A 25,301-nucleotide genomic window follows, 5' to 3' on the forward strand; every position below is an offset into this window, starting at 1 on the left:
CTGAGATTCCCCCAAGTGACATGGAAGACACATGCAGGGCCTGGAGATACTTTATTGGGGACAGGCTCCTGTCACAGGCGAGGGCTCTGAGGGGGAGGGGAGACCCACTCCACCCCTTGTTTCTCTGTGTTCCTGGGGCTTTGTTGGTAGCGATGGGCTGCGCTTCACTTCTTGATTTTTTTGGTCACAGTTTTGGTCATGCTGGGGGCCCCAGCCGGCGAGGTCTTGGTGGCTGCGGCCGCTCTGGCCCCCTTCCCTGCCTGAACAGTGCTTTGCTGGCTCCTGGAAGCCAGACGGCATGGTTTCTTGATGGCAGAAGAGGCTTGTGGCAAGGAGACGGGCTCTGGGGATGTCTCCTTCCCTTGCCTGGGAGTGACGGAAGGGCTGCTGTTCCCGGCCATGGGCGCCCCTGGCAGCAGTGGGAGGTCGGTGAGGGCTGGCCGCATCTCCACCCTCAGTAGGTGCTCCAGCAGGGCTGTCTGCTGCCTGTGCTCCCGGTGCCTGCTCATCTCCTGCTCCAGCTCCTTGAGGAAGCCTGTGAGGGGCCAGGACGGTGCGTGGTAGATGGAGCCCCGGGCTTAGCAGGAACAGACTCTCCCCTACCATCCCTAATGAGGAGGAGCCTAAGATGGGGTCGGGGGGGGACAAGTCACCTGCATGCCCAGACTGGTCTGGCCCTGGGACCACGTCCCCAGACACCACCGCTGTCTTAGCTTCTCCCAGATCCCACAGGGCAGGCAGGGGTGTGCTCTGGGGAGGCTGCAAGCCTTGGAAAGCAGGGTCACCTTGCTCTGAGCAGAACGGGCCTCTCAGCTCTGGGAACTCCTCGTCCTCATTGCTTGAGGCTTTATCCTCCTCATCCGAGATCCAGCGCTCTGCCACAGGCTGCCCGTCTAGGTCCAGGAGCAGTGGCAGGGCTTCTGTCACCAGCCTCCTGCAGGGCAGAAAGAACAGAGGCTACCACCCAGGAGGGCACGCCTGCGCGTGGAGCCTGGGTGGATGCACAGACACAAGCCACAGCAGCCACACCAGGAGGGGAGGTGTTCTCGAGCTGGAAGATAGGCCTGTGGTCAGCCCAGCCAGCTGAGGGCAGGCCCCAAGTGGAGTTATGGGGGGTGGGAAGGCCAAAGGGGCCCAACTCGAGCTGGAGTGAGGGTGAAGGTGCCAGGGACGGCCCCCCCAGGTTTGCAGGCCATCACCCCTCTCTTCCCACCTTCACTTCCTCCTCACCTGTAGCTCTCCTGGTTGGTGCAGCTGTTTCCAGTCAGGTTGAGGATGAGAAGGCTCTCGGGGAATTCGTCTGCACACGGCAAAGAGAGGAATAATGAGGTTCTCACACCCACCTTCCTGTCTAAAGCCACCGCCTCTTTGCACAGCCCCCCAGAGACCCGGAGGACGTGCTGATAATGCGGGCAAGGGGAGGGAGAGCAGATAGGAGGGAGGGCACCACCGGGACTTATTCCATGAGCCAGGGCAAGGACGTTCCTACCCAGCTTCAGTATTTCTATCAGGTTCTCAGAAAGGTCCAGAAACTGGAGGTGTGGGAGGTCGCGGAGGTTTTCCACCTGCCTGATTCGGTTTCCTGCCAGAGACAGGAAGCTGTAGGGGAAGGGATGGGGAGAGACAGCTGAATCACAGAACAGCTGAAGCGGGGGACAGGGGCACCAGGCGTCCGGGGCCCCCTGGCTAGGCAGCCGGATGATAAGTGGGGACGCATGGCCTTCTGGGGTGAGGGAAGCAGAGCTAGGCTTGCAGGGTCCTCGGCTGACCAGCAGCTGGGCTTGGGGAGATCTGAGCCAGTTCTTTGGGGTATTACCAGGTTCCTCCCCTTCATCCTCCCTCTTCTTCCCTCCCCCCACCCTGCCTGAGCCCTGGCACCACGTACCGTAAGGAGGGGACGCAGGCCAGGTTCTCAATTCGCTCGATCTTATTCTGCAGGAAGAAACCGAGTTGGGGAAACCAAGCTGAGGTCAGCTGAATGGGGGGCCTTTTAAAGGGACAAAGCCCCAAGACCATGTCTACTCTTGAGGCTGGAGATATGGCACTTTGGGAATGATCATCCCACTTCTTGAACTGGTTGTCATTACCTTGGGATGATTTGTTTTCTCCAGGTGGATGGTTGAGGGCATAAACTTGGGACTGGGCTAAATTTGATTTAAGTACCCTGATCACCCCACAACCAAAGAGTGACCTGGACATCAGAGAAGGAAACCAAGGGGAAACAGGGAAAGGGAAAAGGCTTTGGTGGTGGATTACACACATGGAGGGGACAGTGTACCTATACTACTTTGGTCTGTCAAGTTTCTGTGGGGGAAGGTTAAGGGATCTGGGTATATTCAACCTGAGGGAGACTGGAGATCAACCACCCACCCACCCCCACTACCACCACCACCAAAAAGCCTTCAAGGTTCTGAAGGATGCTGAGGAATCTCGTGGTTCCTTCTTCCTTTTTTTCAAAACAGGAAATGGACTTGAGCTATATAACGTGAGAGATTTAGGGCAGACATCAAGAAGGACTTCTAGAACAAGAGAATTGTCTGACAAAAAAACAGTGACTCAAGAGCATGGTCAGCATGTCTTTTCGGTGGATTGGTCTTTCAATTCAAGATAATTCCTGATTCATCTGGAAACAGTTTCTATGAAGGTCTGCCTGCCTGAACACCAGTAAATGGGCAAGATGACCTGGTTGGCTCCTTTCAGATTAGACAGACTTGGCCCACAGGGGATGCAGTCCTGTCCACAGGGAGGAGTAAGGGCAGGAGGCAGGAAGTTACCCCTTGCAGATAGAGGCTGTGAAGATTCTGGAAGCCTTCTAGGTTCCTGATAGTGGTAATTCCCTCCCGGTCCAGGCGGACAGTCTGCAGTTCAGCAAGCGTGTGGAACCTGGGCAAACGGTCAGCAGGGTTGGCTAACAAGGCCTCTTCTGTGGTCTCTTAGGAGGAAGACGGAGGGGAGGGTGTTTCAAGGAGGGGGTGGATGGCTCAGTGATTGCTCAGATGTCAGGGACACCTGCTTGACTCATGAGGCGGGGTCTAGATCGGGGAACCTGGGTTGACTTGGAGACCTGGGTATCTGTCAGTAGCACTGGGAGGGATAAGAGTGAGAGGTGAGTAAGGGCCCTTGGACTGGGAAACTGGGTGATGGCAGCTTACGGTTCCTGCAGAGGCAGGGGAAGACTTCCTCCAGCCAGCTTGGGCTGGGACAGAGAGGGGACAATCTCTGCAGGAAGATCCTTCCTCACCTCCCTTCTGAGTGGTCCACGGAGGGAAGATCACTTGTTCCACCTACCCATTCATTAATCCCCATTTACTAAGTGCCCATCAGAGACAAATGAAAGAGTCCCTGCCCGTCACTACTAGGGAAGCTGGCCAAACATCTATGACAAGTGAATGACAGAGGCATGTGCAAGGGACTAAGGGAGTCCATGGATTATACACTGCATTCAGACTGGGGTGTTCAGGGAATGCTTCCTGGAGGAGGTGACATATGAGTAGGCGTTAGCCAGGAAGGTGAGGGGGGATGAGGAGAAGGCATTTTAAGCAGAAGGTATAGTATGTGCGAATCCAGACTTTCTTGAACTTTAATGTGCCCATGAATCCCTTAGGGGGTCTTGTTAAAGTTCAGATTCTGATTCAGTAGGTGGGCTTGAGACTCTTCATTTCTAACAAGCTCCTAGGTGATGCAGATGCTTCCCACTCATCCCAGCACCACTCTGAGTAGTAAGGTGCTAAGATGTGAGAACACGGGGTCTTAGAGAAATCACACACTTATGGAGAGTCGCAAGAAATAAGGCTGAAAAAGCAGCAGAGGTCAACTCAGGCTAAGGTGTTTGGATTTTATTCTGGAGGTACCAGGGAGTCAGGTTCTATCAGATTTGTCATTTAAAAGGATCACTTTGGCAACAGTATAAGGTGCCTGGACTGGGGGTAGAGAGACTAATTAGGAGTTTGTTGAGAGGTGATGACTTATTTAAGACCCTGACTTAAAGCAATTGAGTGGGCATGGTGAAAAAGAAATAGAATGATTTTTAAGGAGGGAGAATAAGTGGGACATTGCCACTGACTGAATGTGTGGAGTTAAGTAAAGAGAGGGACAAAGAAAGGTAAGTTGACAGATCAGTAGAGCTCAGGGGACTGGTCATCCTGTGTGTTTCAATCTTCCAGCACCCCTTTCCTCTCCCATGCACTCACATCTTCTCTGACAGGTCCTCAACCTCGGGGAAGGCCAAGTTCCGCTTAGTGATAAGGGCTTCAGTAATGCACACACCGCCTTCCTCTGGACTCTGGGTAGGCTTATCTGTGAAAAGAAGGGTTCAATTGTTACATTTCCTGATTCTTGGAGGCCTGACTCTACTGTTAGTCAATTGTTCTACCCAACATCCCACCTCTCTACTCACCTCCAGGCATGATCTAAAAGCTGCTGGCTTGGGGAGGGATTTGAACGAAGAGGAGCAGAGCAGCTTGGACAGCCCCTGGGAATGGAGGAACCCAGGATGGTATGAGGATAGAGCTCAGAGAATTGGGGGACAAAGGAAAGGGGTTGATTCAGAGCAAATTGTTGGGGTGGCGTAGAAGACGAAAGTAAATCGAAGTGGAGGGTCTGGAGTTTGAGGGGTGTATAGGGGCTTTACTGGCCGCCTACAGGGGGCTTGTAGGTAGATGGTGGCGCGTGCGGATGGCAAGAGCGGTTGGAGGAGTCTAGCGTCGTTGCTAGGAGACTGGACGCCAGATGGGTCATCCGGGAGGGCGGGCTCGCCGGTGCCGGGCTCGGCGCATTTGTGTTGCTGCTCCAGCCGGCGGCTCCGCCCTCCGCTTCCGGCCCTGGGACTACCCACAATCCTTAGCTCCTTCCGTCTCGCTAGGCTCCCGGCCGTTCTTCCGGTGGCGATGGCTGCGGCCGTGGCTAGGACGCTGCGAGGGGGTCTCCTGCCCCAAGCGGGTAAGGAGCGGCCCACGTCTTCTCGGCGCGTTCCGGCCGATGCTCTCTAGTCGTCTCCCTCCTCTACTACTAATCCCCTCCCGAAATCTCTGATCCCAGACACCTTCTGATGACCCCTGGCCCCAGCTAGATCGCCGGCCTCCTTCCCCCATCTAATTTCCTGTGAGTCCGGACTCTACGTCAGCGACAGCTACAGTATTTATTCTCGACGCCCCAGCCCCCCTGCCTTGTTTGGGGTTTCTCTAGCCCACCACCCAGCTCTTTCTGCCTCCAGAGATTCCTTAAGGTCTCAGCCTAAATGTCATCTCAGGCCTTCCCTCGCCACCCTACGCAAAGGTTTCCCCTGTTAAATCTGTATCTCTCACCCTGTTTACCGACCCCTTCGCCTTATCACAATCTAAGTTAGCATTTCTTTATTTGTTGTTTTCTCTGTTAGACTATAAACTCCATAATGGCAGAACCCATGTTCGTTCAGCATAGCCAGCATGTGGCATGGTGCCTGACATTAATAGGCATGCTATAGATATTTGTTTAATGAATGATTTTGAGTACGTAATATAGGTCCGGCACAGTGATAAGTACTTTACATGTATTATTTCATTTAAACCTTAAAGTGTCCTTTGAAGAAGGCATTATCTTCCCCTCTTTACAGATTAAGAAACTCAAGTTTAGACCAATTGAGTGACTGGTCAAGGTCACAGCTAGTAAGTGGCAGGAGAGAGATTAAAATCTGGTTCCATGTGTGTCAATTATATCTCAATAAAACTGCAAAATTTTTTGAAAAATCTTGTTCCATCTGATCTAACTTAACAGTTAGGTTTTGTGGCCACTGGCAAGAAAACCTCTCACTTAAGCAAATCTCCATGCTCTCTGACTGTTAGAGCCACCTTCTGGCTGCACCTTTCTCTGAGATCCCATTCCGGCCTTGGGAAGGGCTGAAAGTGGGAAGCTCTAGCTTGGGTCCTTTTGTTGAGCGTGAAGCGGTTACCTTGGCTTAGGGCTTTCGAGTGGCTCCCTTGTCTTCTGAGGGGTGCTCTCCAGCAATGCCTGTAAACAAGAAGCGTAGAGAGGAGGGAGACTTGTTTCGGGGAGCTGTGAGGACAGTATAACTTTTCCCTCTTGCTTCAAATCATGGGGGAAGGAACAATGCATAGAGCAGTGGTTCTCAAACTTTAGCCAGCATCAGCATCACCTGGAGGGCTTGTTAACACTGTTTTCTGGGCTCCGCTCCAGAGCTACTGACTCAGTAGATCTAGGACGGGGCCCGAGAGCTTGATTTTCTAACAAGTTCCTGGGTGATGCTGATGTTGGGTTGGGGAGGGGTGGTCGTGGTGCACACTTTGAGAACCACTGGCTTATAGCAGGGGTTGGCAAACTATGGCAGGGCTGGTCACCATCTTTCCTACATAGTTGTATTGGAACACAGCTACATCTGTTTGTTTACGTATTGTCTATGGTTACTTCCATCATACAGTGGCAGAGCTGAGTAGTAGCGATAGGCCATATGGCTCTCAAAGTTAAATTTTTATTTGGTCATTTAAGAAAACATTTGCCCAGCTCTCTCCTCCTTTTTAAAGTGTATTCAAAATACTTTCTCCTTTGTTCTCATTTTTTCCTTATCTCTTTGCATAAAGAGCTGGGGAAATAGGCACCTCCAAGGATCAAGCACCTGAGCTAAGGTCACCAATTAAAGAGAAGAGAAGGTTCGGGGATTCACGCTTTCTAGCAGAGTTCCTTGTCCCACTCAGTGCTGAGGCTAGCTCTGTGAACTCTGGTTGTCTGCGCCTAGGGGGTGGGTTTTGTCCATCTGGTGCAGACTAAGAGGCTGCTTCTCACCATATGGCCGTTTCTTCTCCCAGGCCAGCTGCCCATCCGCCAGCTTGTCCGCTATGGCTCCAAGGCTGTTACCCGTCACCGTCGTGTGATGCACTTTGAACGGCAGAAGTTGATGGCTGTGACTGAGTATATCCCCCCCAAACCTGCTGTCAACCCCAGATGCCTGCCGCCCCCTCCCAGGCCCCCCCAGGAGGTAAGAAACAGGCTGGGCATGTCACCTGGTGGTGGGATGGTGGATTAAAGTGATCTTGTCTCTGTGGCCATAATGAAGTAGCACTCCAGGACATGGTCATCCACATCATTACTTCCCCACTTTGACCCTGTAGTCCAGATGCTTTCAAATGAAATCTGCACTTGATTCTGCGTCGGCCTTTTGGGCTCTGTGGTTTGGACAGGGTTCCTGGATTTCCTTCATTCTTGTCTCCAAAAATGTGTGTGTGAAAGCTATCCACACAGGCGGAGGTAGGAGAGAACATCGCTCCCGTCTTGAAGCTTCCGTGTTTTCTTAGAGGAACAACACGAGGTTTTTTGTCCTTGAAAAAGACCAGTGGAGAATTGGGAACTTCACGGTGGTTCTCAGCTCCACAAGTTCTCAACTTTGAGAAATACTGTCTTGAGAAAACGAAGTCTTGCTCTGTAAAGATACCTCAATTTTGAATTAACATTGCAAAAGAGTGATCTTGTATTTATAATTGGTAAAATAACTCAGCTTGAGCACAGTGTCAGGGATAATTAAATGATTTTGTCAGTATTATTAGCAAAATAATGTTTGCTGGGTCAGACTGCTGTCCAGTTCAAGGGGACTGAGCATTCTCAGGTTTTAAAAACACTGCTCTAGGGAATTTCCTGGCAGTCCAGTGGTTAAGACTCCGTGCTTTCACTGCCCAAGGCCCGGGTTCAATCCCTGGTTGGGAAACTAAGATCCCACAAGCCACACGATGCAGCCAAAAAGAATAATAACAAAAACTTTAAAATGTATATTTATTTACTTATTTAGGCTGCACTTTGTCTTTGTTGTGGCACATGGGATCTTCCTTGCAGCCTGTGGGCTTCTTTAGTTGCGGCATGTGGACCTCTTAGTTGCAGCATGCATGCCGGATCTGGTTCCCTGACCAGGGATCAAACCCAGGCCCCCTGCATCGGGAGCGCAGAGTCTTACCCACTGGACCACCAGGGATGTCCCAATAATAAAATTTTTTAAAATTAAAAAAATAAAAACACTACTGTAAAGCCTGTGGTTATCAAATGGAAATGAAAGGATGGAGTGGGAGATAGAACATGTCTCAGAGTCAGAGGCCCAGCTCTCCTGCCTGTACCCTGATCTTCGTTAGGGCATCACTGGAAGCTCCAGCGCCTGTCCCTGAGGGAGTAAGGGGTGTAAGGAGACGGGGCATTTTACATCCCCTTGGTCCTCCCTTTCTGACTGCAGGAGACGGGCCTCGTCCGGCTCCTCCGTCGGGAGATAGCAGCAGTTTTCCGAGACAACCGAATGATAGCTGTCTGCCAGAACGTGGCTCTGAGCGCGGAGGACAAGCTTCTCATGCGGCACCGGCTGCGGAGGCACAAGATCCTGATGAAGGTCTTCCCCAACCAGGTAGAGAACGGCCCCCTGGCGTGGGTTGCCGTATTCCCCTCCCTCACCCCCATCTCAAACCCCAGCATCTCTCCCAAGATGTGGCACTCCTGACTCCTCCCTGCCACGGCAGCCCTCTAGTCCGGGGCCTAATCTGTGATTAGGGTTTGAGGAGACCCTCGGCTTGAGCCCTCAGCCTGGTGTGGCCTGTGACTAAGGTGGGTGACTCTTTCTCCTACTTGACCCCAGTAAGCCCTTCTTTCTTGCTGTTCCAGATCCTGAAGTCCTTCCTGGAAGATTCCAAGTACCCAAGTTTGCTGCCCCTTTTTGTGGGGCACAATCTGCTGCTGGTCAGTGAAGAGCCCAAGGTCAAGGAGATGGTGCGAATCTTGAAGAGTGTGCCTTTCCTGCCGCTGTTGGGTGAGCAGGCTCCCCTGCCAGTTGGGGGTGAGGGTGAAGGGAGTGGGTGCTAGAGCAGCCTGCTGCCATCTTCAAGGCTTGTGTGGGTAAAACTGTGGACATGCTTGGAGGGGACACCCTCTCACGATGGAGCCTGCGTCAGTGGCACCATTTGATGAGGGCTGCTTGTGTGTGTCACTCCGCGGAGGGGAAGTTCAGACACCTTGAGTCTAGTAAGGGGGTAGTGGGTATTGAAACCCGCAAAGACAAAGATACTTAAAACAAATAGCCCAAGTGAAGGGTGCTGAGGGATAGTGAGCAATGTTTCCTAGACTCCCCTGATGCCGAGAGTCCCTGGAGGTCCTTCTTTCAGAGAATACTGATTTCACAGGTCTGTGTTGGGGGGCAGGAATCTGTGTTTATTATACAGACTCTCCCCACCCCGTCCCCCTGCCCCAAACACACACTCCATGGTTCTTCAAGGAAGTTTAGGAAACAGTGACTTAGTGGGGGTTGGGCCAGGTAGATGTATTATGTAAGGGATTCTAGGGAACAGTTAGGAAGGAAGGGAGAGGATTGATCTGAAACAGTGGGAGTGGGGCGGGGCACAAGTGGGAACCAGATTTGGGGGAAGGCTGGGAGGTAGAAAAGGGCAATGGAGAGCAAATTCCTAGGGTTGGACCATTATTTTTGGAGAAGAGAAGCATTTGTGGGAGCCTCGCTGATCCTGTGTTCTTCCAGGTGGCTGCGTTGATGACACCATCCTCAGCAGGCAGGGCTTCATCAACTACTCCAAGCTCCCCAGCCTGGCCCTGGTGCAGGGGGAGCTGGTAGGAGGACTTACCCTCCTCACGGCCCAGACCCACTCCCTGCTTCAGCACCAGCCCCTCCGGCTGACTGCCCTGCTGGATCGGTACGTCAGACAGCAACACGCGGAGGACCCTGTCGTGCCAGCCAGTGGGCAGCCGGATCCTCCCGACCCTGTTCCGGACTCGTAGCCAGCCTCTTGTACCCAGCCTGCCCATAAATACGCTCTGCCCCGTTGGCTGTCAGAGATATGGGGAGCTTGGGGTGGGGAGTGGCGTTTGTTACCTGGCTTTCACTGACAAAGATCTCTTCCAGTACATGGCAACCCAGAGATGTAGAGGGATCCCATTTCAGAACGGAGGTGGCTTGTAATCACTGTCTTTGTCCCTAGTTTTCCCAACTTGGGACCTGTTAGCAGCGGTCTCTTTCCATTCTCCAGGTCCAAGGCGGAGAAGACTTTGGTTTCTGTGTTCACTGCCCTTGCTGCACGTGCCTCCCAGCCTATCCCCCCGTGGCTCCAATGTGCCAGAATAGCTCAACTGAGTAATTAATTGTGCTGAGAGTGGCATCTGTTGAGAGCCTACTACGCCAGGCTCCCTTTACAGGTGCTAGATCCTGTATTTCTCACATGTTATCCCCATTTCAGAGAGAGGAAGACTAAGGGGAGGAGAAGTTAAATAGCCCGCCCAAGGTCATGCAGTTGGCAAGAGTCAGCACAGGGACTGAACCAGGCTCTTCCTACTCTGAAGATGCTGCCCTGGTTTTCTACACTAAAGCTTTTTCATCAGGGTCCCAAGTGTGCTTGGGTGTTAATTCTGCGCCCTCAGGGTGTGCCGTGTCGTGGAAAAGTTGGGAGCACTGCTTTATGATAAAGTGAAATGCATTTTACTTACTGTGTTTTGCTGTTGACAAGCTTATCCTCCCTGTAGACTTATTCCCAAGGTCATCTCTGACTCACTTCTCTTCCTAGAAAATCCTTCCTCTTCCCATGTCCAAGCCTGTTACCTCCCTGTACTTGCTCCCACAAATGGCATTGCTTAAGTGCTTGTCCTTTTGAAGGCAGCTGCCCACTTTGTCCAGTGTCTGGCACATCTCAGGTGGTTCAAAACAAAAGAGCTGGGACTTCCCTGGTGGTGCAGTGGTTAAGAATCCGCCTGCCAATGCAGGGGACACGGGTTTGAGCCCTGGTCCGGGAAGATCCCACATGCTGTGGAGCGACTAAGTCCGTGTGCCAGAACTACTGAGCGTGCACTCTAGAGCCCATGCCACAACTACTGAGCCCACGTGCTGCAACTACTGAAGCCCACGCACCTAGAGCCCGTGCTCTGCAACAAAAGAAGCCACCGCAATGAGAAGGCTGTGCACCGCAATGAAGAGTAGCCCCCGCTCGCGGAAACTAGAGAAAGCCCGCGTACAGCAACGAAGATCCAACGCAGCCAAAAATAAAATAAATTTATTAAAAAAAAAAAAACTGAGGGAAAGCCAGGATTCTGTTTTTTTTTTTTTTTTTTTTTTTTAGAATTCTGTTTTAATAAGGGGGTCTGGGGGCTCTTGAGTAGGAGGCCTCATCCAAGTCTCAGGGAACTGGAGGTTTTTAATGGAGAGGGGGTGTATGACAAGAAGCCTGCCCTTGTCCTTGATTGGAGCGCATTCCGGGTGGACACGGGTGATGCGGGGAGTTAGTTGATCATTGCTCTAGGAGCAGTGCCACAGCTTCTCTAGTCCTGGGCAGACACTGCTCTGGCAATGATGATCTGCAGCAGCTTTTCCTTCCCTGGTTCAGGACCAGCTTTCCACAGTGCCCAGCTCTGCCGTTTGCCCAGGGATGCTCAATCAATAGGAATTGAATTAAAAGGCCCCTGAGGCTCCTGGATGCCAGAGCTGGTCTGGCCAGTGCTGCCCAGTGCTCTCCCTGACTCCCAGTACCCTGCCAGGTGCTAACAACGCCCTCCTGGGGTGGCAGGGACTGCTGAGGTTCTGAATGGAACAGAGAGCAGGCATCTCCTGAGAGATGTGTAAGCCAAGGCCCACGGGACAGCTGGTTGGGGAAGTGGCCTATGTCATATTGGGAATCAAAGAAGAACCTCGAATTGCATCCTTCGCCTGCTGGCATTGCCTGAAGCCACAGCATTAAACCCACTTCTTTCCAGAAAGTGGCTGCACTGCACTTAAAGCTGTCAGTCCAGTTCATGTTCATTTGAATGAATTCTAGCCCTTTCTCAAGAGGTAACTTTTAATTAGAATTGAGCAGCAGAAGGGCAAAGGTATTCAGAAAGGGAGGCCAAGGGTACCAGAGTTGGCTCCAGCTAGCCTTTTAACAGCCAGGTGGTTACTGCCCCAGACCTGCCCCCCATCCAAAGACTCGGTAGGCTGGGGGGGTGGGGGGTGTCTTACCACATAGGTGCTTCCGGCCCCCATGGGTCCTGACCTGGTGGGGCATCACCCCCAGTGACAGCCTCACTGTGGCCCTCTTGAACTATGCCCTGCTGACTGCCTTTGGCACTGTCAGCTGTGGTTCCACGGGGGCATCCCTCCCTTTCTGTCAACCTGAAAGCTTTGCTGGCTCCAAATTCCACAATCTATTTTCAGATGTAAAACAGAGGCAGGGGTTAATAAGGAAATGGCCTTGGGTACTAATTGGGGTCAAGGCCATGCTAGTGTGAGCAAATTCTTCACCAGCACTAGCTTGGGGACAGCAGCTCCCTAGTCCTCTGTGATCCATCTGGAACTGTGCCCACTGGGGACTCTGCTCCCACTCCCAAGCTTTCTGGGCGCTGGGGAGTCGGCTCAGCCCTGAGTCCTCCGGGGAGCAGGGGGGCAGAGCTGAGCGGCTGCCCGGACTTTGGCTGGAGGAGGGGCCAGGGGAGGGGGAAGTGGGGAGATCCGGCTAGAGGGGAGGCTCCGACGTCTCCTTCCTTCCTGGTTCCTGCTGCAGCTGCCGCCACTGCTCAGCTCCGTGAGCAGGGAGCTGGCGGCTCGGAGACGGTGACAGAGGCGGAGCGGTGCGCGGGCCAAGGAGCACTGGTGTCCATGGACTCTGGGGTAAGGAGGCCGCGCTGGCATCAGCTGACATTCCCCAAGAAGGGGACATTCACCTGAAGCTGGTGGGTCTGCTCTTCCAGAGATGAGGGCGGGAATGGAGCTGGAAAGGGGGCACCCACCTGGCTCACCTCGACCTGCACCCTCTACTAACAGAGCCTCCCCTCCACCCGCAAGCAATGAGGGGCCAGGATCCCACGGAGCCAGGAAAAGGGCACAGAGACACCCAAAACGCTGGAAGAGTTTGTTAACTTTCAATGGCTGAATGTAGGAGTTTTCCCCCCAGGTCAGCCTCTGGTAGCATGGGCCCCTCTGCCCTGACCTCCTGGCCACCCACACCCCACCACGTCCCTGTCCCCTCCTGGCCTCACCTCCACCGGAAGATCCCCCAGCTTCAGGCCAACCTTGCCCCTCCAGTCCCCTCCCCCATCTCACACACACAGAGCCTCATGCATTATTGATCTCCCCGTGGAGCCAGGGTGGCCAGGGCTGGTGCCAAGGGCGCCTGTGGGCACTGCTGCGGGACCTGTGCAGTCCTCGGCATGTGTCTCCAATGGCTCGTCCCCCGCTCTCTCCAGGTGGATGGCACTTCTTAGGAGCCCCAGGGATAGGGATGAAAGAAAGGAGGCTTGGGGGACGGGGGGACAGAGGGTCCGAAGTGGGCATCCTAGGGGGGCGATTGATGGGAGGCACAGGGGAAAATGCGGGCTGTCTCAGGCCTCCGTTTCCTCAGGCAGAAAAGTGGGAGCCCAGGAACTAGAGGATATGGAGGCCAATTGGTGGGGAGCTGGGGTCAAGAGGTTGGGGGGCTCTGTAAAGGGATGATGGCAGAGGAGCCTCCATGCTGTGGTGCTGGGCTCAGGGATCCTGGTGGAAGAGGAGCTGGGTTGAGATCTCACATGTCTAGTCTCTGGATCCCTCTGTCCTATTTTGGGGCCTCTTCCTTCACTCCCCTGCCTCACCTCTGATTACCCCCAGGGAATCCTCCAGAGAAAGCATGGGGTGTTTCCTGGAGCTGGGGAATGTGTGAGTGCCTAAGGTGGGGCAGGGCTGACTTTTCGAGGTTTTCTTTTGGCACCGGCCTGCCTGCTGCGCGCTCCACCTCTCTGGGCAGCGGGCGCTGAGACCTGCCCAGAGTGGGGTGGGGACAGGCTTGGGAGAGGTGTGGCAGGTGAGCGGAAGATGTGCTCGGGGACTCTCATCCCAGAGGGTGCAAGAGCGGCTGGAGGTGGGGAAGGTGATAGCCGAGTCTGTGCTAACAGGGTCTCTTTCTGCTTCAAGGGCCCCCTCAGGACAAGGTGACATCTTTCCCCTTCCACACTTCTCTACGTCCTCAGCAGGGAGTGGCCACTCCCTTCCCCATGGACTTCCAAGAGCGGGACCCTCCCTCCCTGGCTGAGAGCACACAGTCCGCCAAGCCCAGCAGTGCCCAGCAGGTCTGAGGGTGGGGAGTAGGCAGCGGGCGCGCCGAGCTTGGCCCACAGGGGAAAAAGGCAGAGGTGGTCGCTTCACCGGCCGCTCCCCAACTCTGTCCTGGACTGCAGGCCTCCGAGCTGTGGGAGGTGGTGGAGGAGCCTCAGGGCCGGCTGGGGGCAGAGGGTATAATGCCTGAGAGGCAGGAAGGCCACCTGCTCAAGAAGAGGAAGTGGCCTCTGAAGGGCTGGCACAAGGTAAGGAGGCAGGGCAAGGGGAGGGGCCGGATGGGGGCGCCGGACGGGGACGTGTGGGGTTGCCGGGGGGTACAGTCTGTTTGTGTGTCAGAAGAAACTTCTGTATGGTTGCTCTCTCCCCACATCCTTTCCTCTCTGCCCCCCGGGCCCTGTCCCTTCTGGGCAACGTCACAGAGATACTTTGTGCTCGAGGATGGGATCCTTCACTACGCAACGACTCGGCAAGATGTGAGTCAGGGCCTCGGCTGGGGGATGAGGGAGGACTTTGGCCCCAGCGTGCCCTGCGCGGGCAGGGGGCTTCTGGAATCCCCCAGAGCAGGGTCTGAATCCCAGGGACACCAGTTATTGGGTGTGGGCTCTTGGGCAGGTTACTTCCCTGGGCCTCAGCTCCTCACTTCTACCGTGGAGAGAGTGCAGCCACTCATTTATAGAGTCTTTGTCTTGGTGAGGGCTCTCAGGACAGTGCTGGGCGTAAAATAAGTACCCAAGACGTGGGAGCTTTATCATCCCCGTCCTTGTCCTCCACTCTTGCAGGAACAAGGAACTAAAGGCCTAGACACCCAGGCTCTCTCCAAGAAGGTGTTCCTTTCTCAACCTCGCAGATTCCTGAGGGTGGGAAAAGTTTTCCTCACTCTGTGACTGCCTAGAGCTCAGATTGTGACTTGACATAGCGGGGTGTCCTGTGCGCAGGAGGATGACTGACAAGTCCTGCTGATACTGTGACTTGGGCATGAGGGTGAACCTGCTGCCTGGCCCTTGAGCCTAGCGTGACCTCAGTGATGGTGGCCCTGGTGGCCTAAAACCAGTCCCCCTTTCCCCCTCTGATCTCTCCACCCCAGATCACCAAGGGGAAGCTCCATGGCTCCATTGATGTCCGACTGTCGGTCATGTCCATCAACAAAAAGGCCCAGCGCATTGACCTTGACACTGAAGACAACATCTACCACCTCAAGGTGACATCCCTGGGAGCCAGGTGGTGGCTTGGTCCCCAGCCTGTCAGAGGCACTGGGGCACGCAGGAGAGAGGGACAGGGGCCGAGGGTCTGTCTGAGTTTGACCAGAAGGGAGTTCCTACCATGTACAATAGCCAACGGCAAACTGGCCCTGTTGGCTGTTGTGTGAACAGGAACAGAGCTGAAGGCTTGGAGACCTGCAGAAGCTGTTTCTGCCTCCCCGCAGGGGACCTTTGCACAAGCTGTGTGCTATAGGGAGAGACCCTGCCTGCCTGCGGACCAGAGCCCCAACTTCTTGCCTCTAGAAAGCAATCCTTCTTTTCATGCATCCCTCCCCTTCTCCATCACCTCTGCAGATCAAATCACAGGACCTGTTCCAGAGCTGGGTGGCTCAGCTGCGTGCCCACCGCCTGGCCCAGCACCTGGATGTGCCCCGAAGCCTGCTGCCCAGCACCACTCACCGGAAGGTAAGATGGGCCCTGGGGCAGCGACAGGTGATGTGGGGATTCAGGATGAGACTCAGGGAGGCAGGCACCTTGCTGACCCTTGACTCACCCCACAGGTTCCTGGTGCCCAGCTTCCGGCAGCGGGCAGTGCCTCGGCTCTGCCAGGGGTTGGACCTCGGGAGAAGGTGTCTTCCTGGCTGAGGGACAGTGATGGGTTAGACCGCTGTTCTCATGGTGAGGGGCCCCTGGCACTGCGCCTCCGTGGGAAGGGCCCATGCTATTGCATCTAGGTGGCATCAGCAGGCACAAGGAGGAGAAAATGTTACCTCCATCCCTGCCTCTGGGAGCCCCAGTCTGATGGGGGAGACAGCCTCCGTCTCTAGGCTGATCAGGTCTCCTAGGGCCCTGCCCTGGGGAGCCTCAGGCTTACAGAGAATGATGGGGCTCGTGCTCTAGGCATATAGACAGACCCGGACACAGGGCCAGGACTCATGAAAAAGAAGATCCAGAATGCCAACGCAGGGAGGGGTCCTGAGGAGTAGTGCCAGGGAAGGGGTGTGCACTAGAACCGGATTCCTGGAGTTGCAGGCTGCGATGCTGGCCTGGGAGAGGGAAATGCAAACCAAGGGGGGAGAGCAAGAGTGGGAGCCCCCTGGCCTGTGTGGAGGTGGCCGAGGTAAGGTGTGGTCTGGGAACAGAGTGCAGATTGGGGTGCGGGCGCTTCCGTGAGGCCAGACCAAAGGGTGGGAGCTGGGAACTGCTTTGGGCTCGTGAGTGGGGGAGGGCAGCCAGTGTCGGCATTTCCGTGGCTGCCGGTGAAGTCTTTGGAGGAGGAAGGGAAGCTAACGGACAGACTCTGGGGGGACTGGCCAGTGTTGGGAGAGGGACTTCCTCATTCATCCTTCCCGCAGAGCTCTCTGAGTGTCAGGGGAAGCTCCAGGAACTCCACAGACTCCTCCAGAGCCTGGAGTCCCTGCCCCGGATCCCCTCAGCCCCTGTTATCCCCACACACCAGGTAAGGTCCAGGGGAGGAGGCAGGGGCCCGCCCAGGGCTATCTCCGCTCTTGCTGTCTTCATCTCCATCACTTCCCCGGACAGGTCCCCAGTCCCCCTTATATGCTGCGGTTTCCTGGAGAGCCACCATCTCCCCGTTGCCCCTCCCCACCGTGTCCAGACCGCCTCAGGGTTGTCTTTCTGCCCCTTTGGAGCGACCCCTTCCTCCTGTGCCCAGGCGGCTGCCAGGCTGTCGGTCTTCTGCCTCCGGGATGCTGGTGTCTCTGCGTCCTCCTTCATGACCGTCTACCTCTCTCCCGGCTTTGGTGGTCTTCCCCACCCTGAGACTGAAACTCCCTCACCTCGACTTGCCAGGCCTCGGTGACGACCGAGAGACCCAAGAAGGGGAAGCGGACCAGCCGCATGTGGTGCACACAGAGCTTTGCCAAGGACGACACCATCGGGCGGGTGAGGCGGGGTGTGGACCCCGAGATGCTGGGTGGGAGGCTCTGAAGGAGGCTGCACCCTTCAACCCCTCCCCTTCGCCTACAGGTGGGTCGTCTCCACGGCTCTGTTCCCAACCTATCTCGCTACCTGGAGTCCCGGGACCCCTCGGGCCCCCGCGGGCTGCCACCCCCAGACTATGCCCACGTGCAGCGCAGTTTCTGGGCCCTGGCTCAGAAGGGTGAGTGCGTGCCCTGGGGGTGGCTGGGGGCAGGCGGGGAGAGGGAGAGGGAGAGGAAGGGAGTCTGATGGCCGGCCTGCCCCCACAGTGCACAGCTCGCTCAGCAGTGTCCTGGCCGCCCTCACCACTGAACGGGACCGACTGAGGGACCTGCACCAGGGTTCGGAGCCGTCCAGGCTGGGGGTGAGGCTGGGGGCAGGGTGGCCAGTGGGAGGAGCGGGCCCGAGCCCTGAGGACTGCAGGCCTGGGGGTGGTCCCGGACCTGGGCCGGGAAGGGAGGTTGGAGGAGGCAGGCTGTGCCCGGCAGGCTGGGGAGGGCTTCACCCGCCCCGTCCCGGCACCTGTGCCCTCACCCTCTCCCTGCAGGTCTCTGAGGCCGCAGCTGGCCCGAGGCGCCTCCACTCGCTGTCCGTGTCCTCCGACACCACTGCAGACTCCTTCAGCTCCCTCAACCCCGAGGAGGTGGGAGCCGGGGTGGGCTGTGGGGACCATTCCTCTGGGCCGTCTTTCTCAGCAGAAGTGAAGGCGTGGTTGGCGTTCAGACCTGAAACTCCAGCCCCTTTCACGGAACACGGGCAGCAGCCACATCTGGGTCATTTCTTAACAGCATGCAGAGTGCTTTTGCTTTTAAGTCAGAGTCCCATGAGGCAGTGATTCTTACCCTCAAGTTCACAGATGAGGAAACTGAGACTCAGAGGATCTAATTGATGGGCCCAGGCTCCCGTACTACATGGGTTTGAATCTGGCTCCATGACCCAGAGCCTCAGTGTCCTAATCTGCAAAGTGGGGGTAATAATTGCACCTACCTGGTAGGATGAGTGTTGGGATTGATGGAGTTGATACACGCAAAGGGCTTGGAGCCAGGCTCAGAGTCAGTGCCCAGGCAGTTATTATGGAACCTGTGTCTCCTCACTTCCAGGCCGGGATCTTTCCACCAGGCCTTCGTACCCCACTACACTCGCTCCCCTCCGCATCTTCTCCTGCTCAGCAGGTCTCAGACTCAGATAGTAAAAGTCCCCGGTCACACTTCCCTCACAAGGGAGCTGTCAGGCCAGGGGAGCCCGGCCTGACTCTCCCGGCTGGGCCTTGGGCCTGACACCTGTCCCGCTCCCACAGCAAGAAGCTCTGTACATGAAGGGGCGAGAGCTGACCCCTCAGCTGTCCCAGAGCAGCGTCCTTTCCCTCGCTGATTCCCACACAGAGTTCTTTGATGCCTGTGAGGTTCTCCTCTCTGCCAGCTCTTCTGAGAATGAGGTGAGGGAGCGGGGAAGCTGGTAGTGAGAGAGGAGGGACCCTGGGAATAGAGGGGTGTGGTCCCGGGAGACTGGAATCTGTAGATTCCCAAGTCCTTTCTAAGCACCTCGACCACTTCTCTGGGAACACGTCCAGATCTGCTGGGTTTGTGCGGCCCTGCTTAGAAATCTCTGCTGGGGACCCTTCTTCCAGTTTGATGTGCTCCATCCCCATGGGTTCTACTGAAACTGCTGTCTCAGCTGCACCCCGTCATCTCTCTGTGACCTCGTTTCAGCCTTAGCACTCCCTTGACGCTCACCCTCCTGACCCTGAATCCCAGTAATCCCCAGCTTCCCTTCCCTCAGTGTCCCGCCAAGTCCCTGAGCTGTCTCCCTGCTAGTTGTAAGGCCAGGCCCTCTCCCTCCCAAGGTGGCAGGGCACGCCATGATTCCAGGCCTCCCGGGGCAGTGTCTTAGGGCTCAGACCCTCCCAAATATATTCTCTTCCCCTTCCCACCAAAGGGCTAGCTGGGCAGATTCTTGCCAGGCCCTGGGCACTGTCCAGCTGCCTGGGGGAGGCCTAGTCTGCCCAGCCTCTCATCTGTCCCTGGCCCAGGGCTCAGAGGAGGAGGAGTCGTGCACCAGTGAAGTCACCACCAGCCTGTCCGAGGAGGTGCTCGACCTCAGGGGAGCTGAGCGCTGTCAGAAAGGTGCCAGCCAGACGGGCAGGAGGGAGGGCAGGAGGTGGGCACAGCAATGGGGTTCGTCCAGGCCCAGGCCTCTTGGGAAGTAGTCCCTTGTAGTCCTGGTGGGCTAATGGCTTCGGGTGCTGACTCCAGGGGTGACCCTGGGGGTGAGTAAGGCTAAGCTGTGACTGTGCTCCAGGGGTGGCCCTGGGGGTGGGGCAGGCTCAGCCTGGGGCTAGTCTCCACTCTGGGCTTCTGTGAAGGCTTGCGTGGGCCTGATAGGCAGAAGGGCCTGCTTTTTAGCAGTGTGGGTTCGTACGTGTCATTTTCCTTCTTGGGGCCTGTTTCCTCATCTATAAAATGGGCTGAATAATTTTATTTGTTTTATTTTATTTTATTTTATTTTTTGCGGTACACGGGCCTCTCACTGTTGTGGCCTCTCCCGTTGTGGAGCACAGGCTCCGGACGTGCAGGCTCAGTGGCCATGGCCCACGGGCCCAGCCGCTCCGCGGCATGTGGGATCTTCCCAGACCAGGGCACGAACCTGTATCCCCTGCATCGGCAGGTGGACTCTCAACCACTGCGCCACCAGGGAAGCCCTGGGCTAAGTAATTTTGACATTGGTTTCTGTGCTTATAAAACGGAGTAGAAGCCAAGGGTGAGACTCAGGAAGGGCTTCTGGGGTGCGGGGTTTCTGTTTCCAACAGTGGGAACTGTCCTCTGGTTCTTAACTCTGCTGCTCACCTAAATCCCCAGGAGCTCATCAAGAATTAACCACTCCCCACCACCCCCCAAAAAAAAAGAATTAGCCCCCAGCCGCCTGCCCCATATAGTGAGTCGAGCCTGGGGCCTGGGAGCGAGCAGACCTAGGAGCACCTCAGGAGCTCGGGAGGCCATGGGCCTGGATGCGAGGTGCCCAAGGCAGAGTGACAGGCGGGTTGGCCCCGGGATTGTGTTCCAGGAGGAGCCGTGGGACCACCCCGCCGCCAATGCCTACCTGCTGCCAGTGGGCCCGGGGCCGACGTGAGCCTGTGGAACATCCTGTGGAACAACATCGGCAAGGACCTGTCCAAGGTGTCGATGCCCGTGCAGCTCAACGAGCCACTCAGCACCCTGCAGCGGCTCTGCGAGGAGCTGGAGTACAGCAGCCTTCTGGACCAGGCCAGCCAGACCACCGACCCCTGCGAGCGCATGGTGGGTCCGCCCAGACCCCGCCCAGGCTGCCGCCACCTCCCAGGATCCGGTCTACCGGGCCCACCCCAGGCCCTGTCCTGGCTCATGGTAGGGTGGTGGCGGGGCGGCATCTCCTCTGATCCCCCGGCGCCCCGCCCCCTGCAGGTGTACATCGCAGCCTTCGCGGTGTCAGCCTACTCCTCCACGTACCACCGGGCGGGCTGCAAGCCCTTCAACCCTGTCCTGGGGGAGACCTACGAGTGCGAGCGGCCTGACCGAGGTTTCCGCTTCATCAGTGAGCAGGTGAGGCCCTGGAAGAAGTGGGCTGGTCAGGGCAGCCATGTGGCCAAGGCCGGGGAACACCCGGGCTTCAAGGGGCCAGGGCGTGGGCGAGAACACCCGACAGTCGGGCCGTCAAGGGAGGAGCTCCCCGCTCCTTGGGGAGAGGGACTTCAAACAAGGAGTTACTGTACCATGTTCTAGAGCTGGGATTGTGGAAGCTCATAGGAGGTTATTCAGCTCTATTGGTTGCTTGGTTTTTAAATCCTGAAGGCCACGGGTAGTCACGGGAGAGTTTTAAGCGGTAGAGTGACATGCTTTGGGTTTTTTTTTTTTTTTTTTTTTTTTTTTGGTACTCGGGCCTCTCACTGTTGTGGCCTCTCCCGTTGCGGAGCACAGGCTCTGGACGTGCAGGCTCAGTGGCCATGGCTCACAGGCCCAGCTGCTCCGTGGTATGTGGGATCTTCCCGGACCGGGGCACGAACCCGCGTCCCCTGCATCGGCAGGCAGACTCCCAACCACTGCGCCACCAGGGAAGCCCGAGTGACATGCTTAGAACTGCAATTTGTAGGGAACACTCAGGCAGTGGTGGGCGCCAGGGGATGGGGAGAGGCAAGGAGGGCAGGCTGTAGGATCCCTGAGTTCAAGGCTCCAGATGGGGAGCTGTTCTAATGAGGGCGAGGCCGAGTTTTTCCAAGGGTGTGTTGTGCAGATTGCTGCAGGGTGGTAATCCGCTTTGGGGGAGAAGATGATTAGGGAAGAGGGTCCTCATGGGAGGGCTGGCTTTCAGGCAGGGCATGGGTGGAGGCCCCACCTGTCACTGCTAGAGGACTTGGGCAGGATCTCTGGAGGGCACCGTGCACAGGGTCGGCAAGGAGGGCCCTAGAGGGGAGGGAGCGAGAAGGGAGAACATAGGGGCCTCGTGGGAAAGGAGAGGGAGATGGAATTTGGGTGGTGGCCAAGGACACCTAGACAAGAGACCTGGAACTAACTGGTCTTCTGCTTCCCAGGGGAACTGGGGCTGGGGGTGAGGGATGTTGGGGGCCTGGGGTCAGGAGCAGACCCCAGGGTCCTCACGAGCAGCCTCTAGAAGACTTCCTTGCTCATCAAGGTCTCCCACCACCCCCCCATCTCGGCGTGCCATGCAGAGTCTGAGAACTTCATATTCTGGCAAGGTAAAGGGTGGGGCTGGGGGTGAAGGGCAGATGGGGGAGGGGCTGGAACACTCTCTGGTCTTATCTCTGCAGTCCTTCTCCTTCCCCCACCCAACTCCAGACATGAAGTGGAAGAACAAGTTCTGGGGCAAATCCCTGGAGATTGTGCCTGTGGGGATGGTCAATGTGAGCCTGCCCAGGTGAGTGTAGGCACGGGCCCAGCCTACAGGCCATCCTCCCCAGGTTGGGATGGGGAGGTGGGAGGGACAGGAGAGAGAGGCCTGGTCTGAAGCTGCTCAGGGTGGGGCAGTGTCTGTATATTTATACCTGGGTTAACAGCAGTTGTCAGTAAAGAAAGGTGAAAAGTCTTAGAGCTGGAAGGGCTCATCAGGGTCATCTGATCAAGAGGCTTTCGCACTTTTTGACCATGACTCACAGTAAGGAATGCATTTGAGACTTCAAGTCAGTGCACAGTAACCCATTCACACACACACACACACACACACACACACACACACGCACGCACACGCACACAAGCCTAAAGTGATTCTAAAGTGATTTCAGGACTGCTCACAAACCACATTTGAAGCACCCTCATCTAGCCATGTTATAGGTGGGGAACTGCAACCAGAGGCCAGTGCAGGGGTGGGGAAGACCCTGGATTTCAGGGTCAGAAGTCCTGGGTGGGAGTCTTGGTTCTGCTACTTAATTAGACAAGCGGCAGAAAGACTTGACGCATCAGAGCCTTGAGTCTGCTCGTCTATAAAATAAGAGTAATAAGTAATATTCGACAGAAGTGGGGAGTAAACAGGCTGGTATATGTGAACAGACATATATCCCAAGGACATGGACCCGTCTATGTTTTTACCCCTGTGACTTAGGCCCTCTGGAGCTTTCTCAACAGATGGAGACGTGTTAGTTGAATACTTTCTGTGAAGGCTGCTTTGCTTTATAAATACGTCGTCCTTCATGGAAGGACCATGAGCTGGAACCAGGACCCCAGGGTTCCTTTCCCAGACCCACATGACCTGCTCTGATGAGACAGGCATTCCCCGGCTCAGGTGGCACTTGTTCCCCAGGGCCGGCCAGCTGCCCCCTGCCATGCTCTGTCTCTCTCAGGTTTGGGGACCACTTTGAGTGGAACAAGGTGACGTCCTGCATTCACAACATCCTGAGTGGCCAGCGCTGGATTGAGCACTACGGGGAGGTGCTCATCCGGAACACGCAGGACAGCTCCTGCCACTGCAAGATCACCTTCTGCAAGGTGGGTGGCCTCCCTGCCCCACCTGTCCGTCCCAGCAGCTCGCCCCCGGGGAAGAGGAGGGGACACCTCCCTAAGCCCTCTGTCCCACCCCCCACCCCAGGCCAAGTACTGGAGCTCCAATGTCCATGAGGTGCAGGGTGCCGTGTTCAGCCGAAGCGGCCGCGTCCTCCACCGACTCTTCGGGAAGTGGCCCGAGGGCCTGTACCGGGGACCCCCGCCCGGCGGTCAGTGCATCTGGAAACCCAGTAAGTGGGGCGCTTGGGGTGGGCTGGGCAGAGGTGAGGGCAGCTGTGCACAGCCCACCTGCCCCAGCCCCCTGCCTTCCCCCTAGACTCAATGCCCCCAAACTATGAGCGAAACTTCGGCTTCACTCAGTTTGCTTTGGAGCTGAATGAGCTGACGGCAGAGCTGAAGCGGTCCCTGCCTTCCACAGACACGCGGCTCCGGCCAGACCAGAGGTCAGTGCCAGGCGGGTGCCGCTCCGGAAGCTCCGGGCTCCTCCCTCCCCACGTGGGTTTCCACGCAGACCTGGGACTATGTCCTTCCTTCCTTGAGTTGCCTCGGGGAGATGGGACCCGTTTGGGGGCAGAACTGGGCAGGCATGGCGGCCTTGGATTTGGGGGCCTCTGAGAGTGGGCAGTTCCGCTGACTACCGTCTGGATGCTCAGGTACCTGGAGGAGGGGAACATACAGGCCGCCGAGGCCCAGAAGAGAAGGATTGAGCAGCTTCAGCGAGACAGGCGCAGAGTGATGGAGGAGAACAACATCGTCCACCAGGCTCGCTTCTTCAGGTGCCTCTGCAACCCAGGCCCCCCTCCTCCTCCCCACTAGCCCCTTCCTGCTTCAAGTGGGGCCAGCAGCGTACGGCAGCACCTCGGGACCCCGGCCTCAGTGCTGGATGTTCACCCCTCTTCTTCCGTGGCCCCCTTCCCCCCAGGCGGCAGACAGACAGCAGCGGGAAGGAGTGGTGGGTGACTAACAACACATACTGGCGGCTGCGGGCCGAGCCGGGCTACGGGAACCTGGACGGGGCCGTGCTCTGGTAGCCCAGGCCCCAGGGGCAGGAGGCCCCGGTCCCCCCTCCTGCCCCCACCCCGCCACGGACACATGGGCGAGGCCAGGCTCTCCCACTCACTGCCCTGGAGACCAAAGGGGAAGCCCTGGCTCTGGCCCTCTCCCCTCTGCCGGCCAGAGGGGCTGCATCTCAGCCCATCACCCACCCCTTGTTTGGGGTGGGAAGCAGTATTCGTGCTTCCCCAGTCTTGTTGCCCCAGACAACCAGCATGTAAGACCCTCCATGCTCTGTCAACCCCTTCCTTACCCCTTGGGGTACTTGGGGGAGACTCCAGGCCCTCCAGGATCTGTTCCCCATTTCAGTGCCTTCCTAGGACACAGGGGACCCCTCGACGTTCCCCAGGATTCCCATGCCCAGGACTCTGGCCCCAGCTGTGAGGTTGGAGCGAGTGAAGGAGAGGGGATGGCCTTTTCTCCCACCCCCGTCCCTCCCATGCCCCATCTCCAGCATCTTCTCCCCCTGCCCTGGCCCAGAGGGGCTCCCTTTGCTTGGCCCTGGTAATTTCTCCTATCCTCCTGGATCCCCTTCTCCCAAACCGCAAAACGCCTGCAGCTCCTTCGTCCCTGGTCCTCAAGTGGTTTCCTTCAGTCTCAGCTCAGTGGATCCCCCAGAGCAGACAGGGCAGGAAGGGCGCCTGGCCTCTGACCCACCCGGAGTGAGCGAGCACTCATGAGAGTGTTGGTTTGTGTAGAAGAGTGTGTGCGTGTGCCTGTGTACTGCTTGCGGGCGAGCAGGATTCCTCGTGTAGGCCGGATGCCCCCCGCGGGGGGTCCGCCACCATTGCTGCTCATTTTACCAGTCTGCCTCTGATTAAGGTGAATTGCTATGACATTCCAAACTCCAGTAAAGACTGTCCCAAACTTTGGCCTGTGACCATTCATTGAAAAACACATGCGCTCAAGCCCAGTGAAGGCCCATAGCTCCCCACTCACCTGGGCTAAAGACCCAATGTCATCTCTCTCCCTGAATCCGCACCTCCTGTCAGTTCTGCCTCAGTGTCTCTCTGACCCCTTCTCGTGATTGCACCTAGCTTAGGCTGGGCCCTTATCAACTTTCGCCTGGACTATTGCAGTATCCTTGGAGCCTCCAGTCACTTCCAT

At 56.5% G+C, this 25,301-nt stretch overlaps 3 protein-coding genes across 10 annotated transcripts; 2 read left to right on the forward strand and 1 right to left on the reverse strand.

The window, feature by feature from the left end:
• Window positions 1-34: 34 nt before the first annotated feature.
• Window positions 35-4,783, reverse strand: LRRC46 (leucine rich repeat containing 46). The gene is made up of 8 exons (XM_032615927.1): window positions 4,397-4,783; window positions 4,191-4,296; window positions 2,775-2,883; window positions 1,886-1,932; window positions 1,490-1,599; window positions 1,231-1,300; window positions 786-934; window positions 35-535 (listed from the first exon to the last, which is right to left on the reverse strand). Exons 1-8 carry the CDS (start codon window positions 4,404-4,406, stop codon window positions 165-167), a joined length of 972 nt encoding a protein of 323 aa, XP_032471818.1. The 5' UTR covers window positions 4,407-4,783; the 3' UTR covers window positions 35-164.
• Window positions 4,784-4,812: 29 nt separating this feature from the next.
• MRPL10 (mitochondrial ribosomal protein L10) lies at window positions 4,813-10,441 on the forward strand. Of its 4 annotated transcripts, none has more exons than XM_032615928.1 (6): window positions 4,813-4,938; window positions 6,798-6,967; window positions 8,204-8,368; window positions 8,623-8,767; window positions 9,488-9,659; window positions 9,993-10,441. In XM_032615928.1, exons 1-6 carry the CDS (start codon window positions 4,887-4,889, stop codon window positions 10,102-10,104), a joined length of 816 nt encoding a protein of 271 aa, XP_032471819.1. In that variant the 5' UTR covers window positions 4,813-4,886; the 3' UTR covers window positions 10,105-10,441. The 4 variants fall into 4 exon arrangements, with proteins under 4 accessions (XP_032471819.1, XP_032471820.1, XP_032471822.1 ...); XM_032615930.1 differs by lacking the exon at window positions 4,813-4,938 and adding an exon at window positions 4,960-5,100; XM_032615929.1 differs by having other exon boundaries at window positions 9,488-10,441.
• Window positions 10,442-12,478: 2,037 nt separating this feature from the next.
• Window positions 12,479-25,066, forward strand: OSBPL7 (oxysterol binding protein like 7). Of its 5 annotated transcripts, none has more exons than XM_032615933.1 (24): window positions 12,480-12,595; window positions 12,749-12,878; window positions 13,874-14,028; window positions 14,137-14,262; window positions 14,437-14,490; window positions 15,102-15,215; window positions 15,571-15,681; window positions 15,777-15,894; window positions 16,572-16,675; window positions 17,029-17,121; window positions 17,206-17,338; window positions 17,427-17,521; window positions 17,705-17,800; window positions 18,455-18,592; window positions 19,187-19,280; window positions 20,218-20,450; window positions 20,595-20,732; window positions 21,820-21,883; window positions 21,984-22,062; window positions 22,982-23,126; window positions 23,227-23,371; window positions 23,458-23,584; window positions 23,795-23,917; window positions 24,064-25,066. In XM_032615933.1, exons 3-24 carry the CDS (start codon window positions 13,954-13,956, stop codon window positions 24,170-24,172), a joined length of 2,514 nt encoding a protein of 837 aa, XP_032471824.1. In that variant the 5' UTR covers window positions 12,480-12,595; window positions 12,749-12,878; window positions 13,874-13,953; the 3' UTR covers window positions 24,173-25,066. The 5 variants fall into 5 exon arrangements, 4 of the variants coding, with proteins under 4 accessions (XP_032471823.1, XP_032471826.1, XP_032471824.1 ...); XM_032615934.1 differs by lacking the exon at window positions 12,480-12,595 and adding an exon at window positions 12,642-12,657; XM_032615932.1 differs by lacking the exon at window positions 12,749-12,878 and having other exon boundaries at window positions 12,479-12,595.
• The last annotated feature ends 235 nt before the right edge of the window (window positions 25,067-25,301 follow it).

This window comes from Phocoena sinus, chromosome 20, assembly GCF_008692025.1.
Source record: "Phocoena sinus isolate mPhoSin1 chromosome 20, mPhoSin1.pri, whole genome shotgun sequence".
Taxonomy (NCBI): Eukaryota; Metazoa; Chordata; class Mammalia; order Artiodactyla; family Phocoenidae; genus Phocoena; species Phocoena sinus.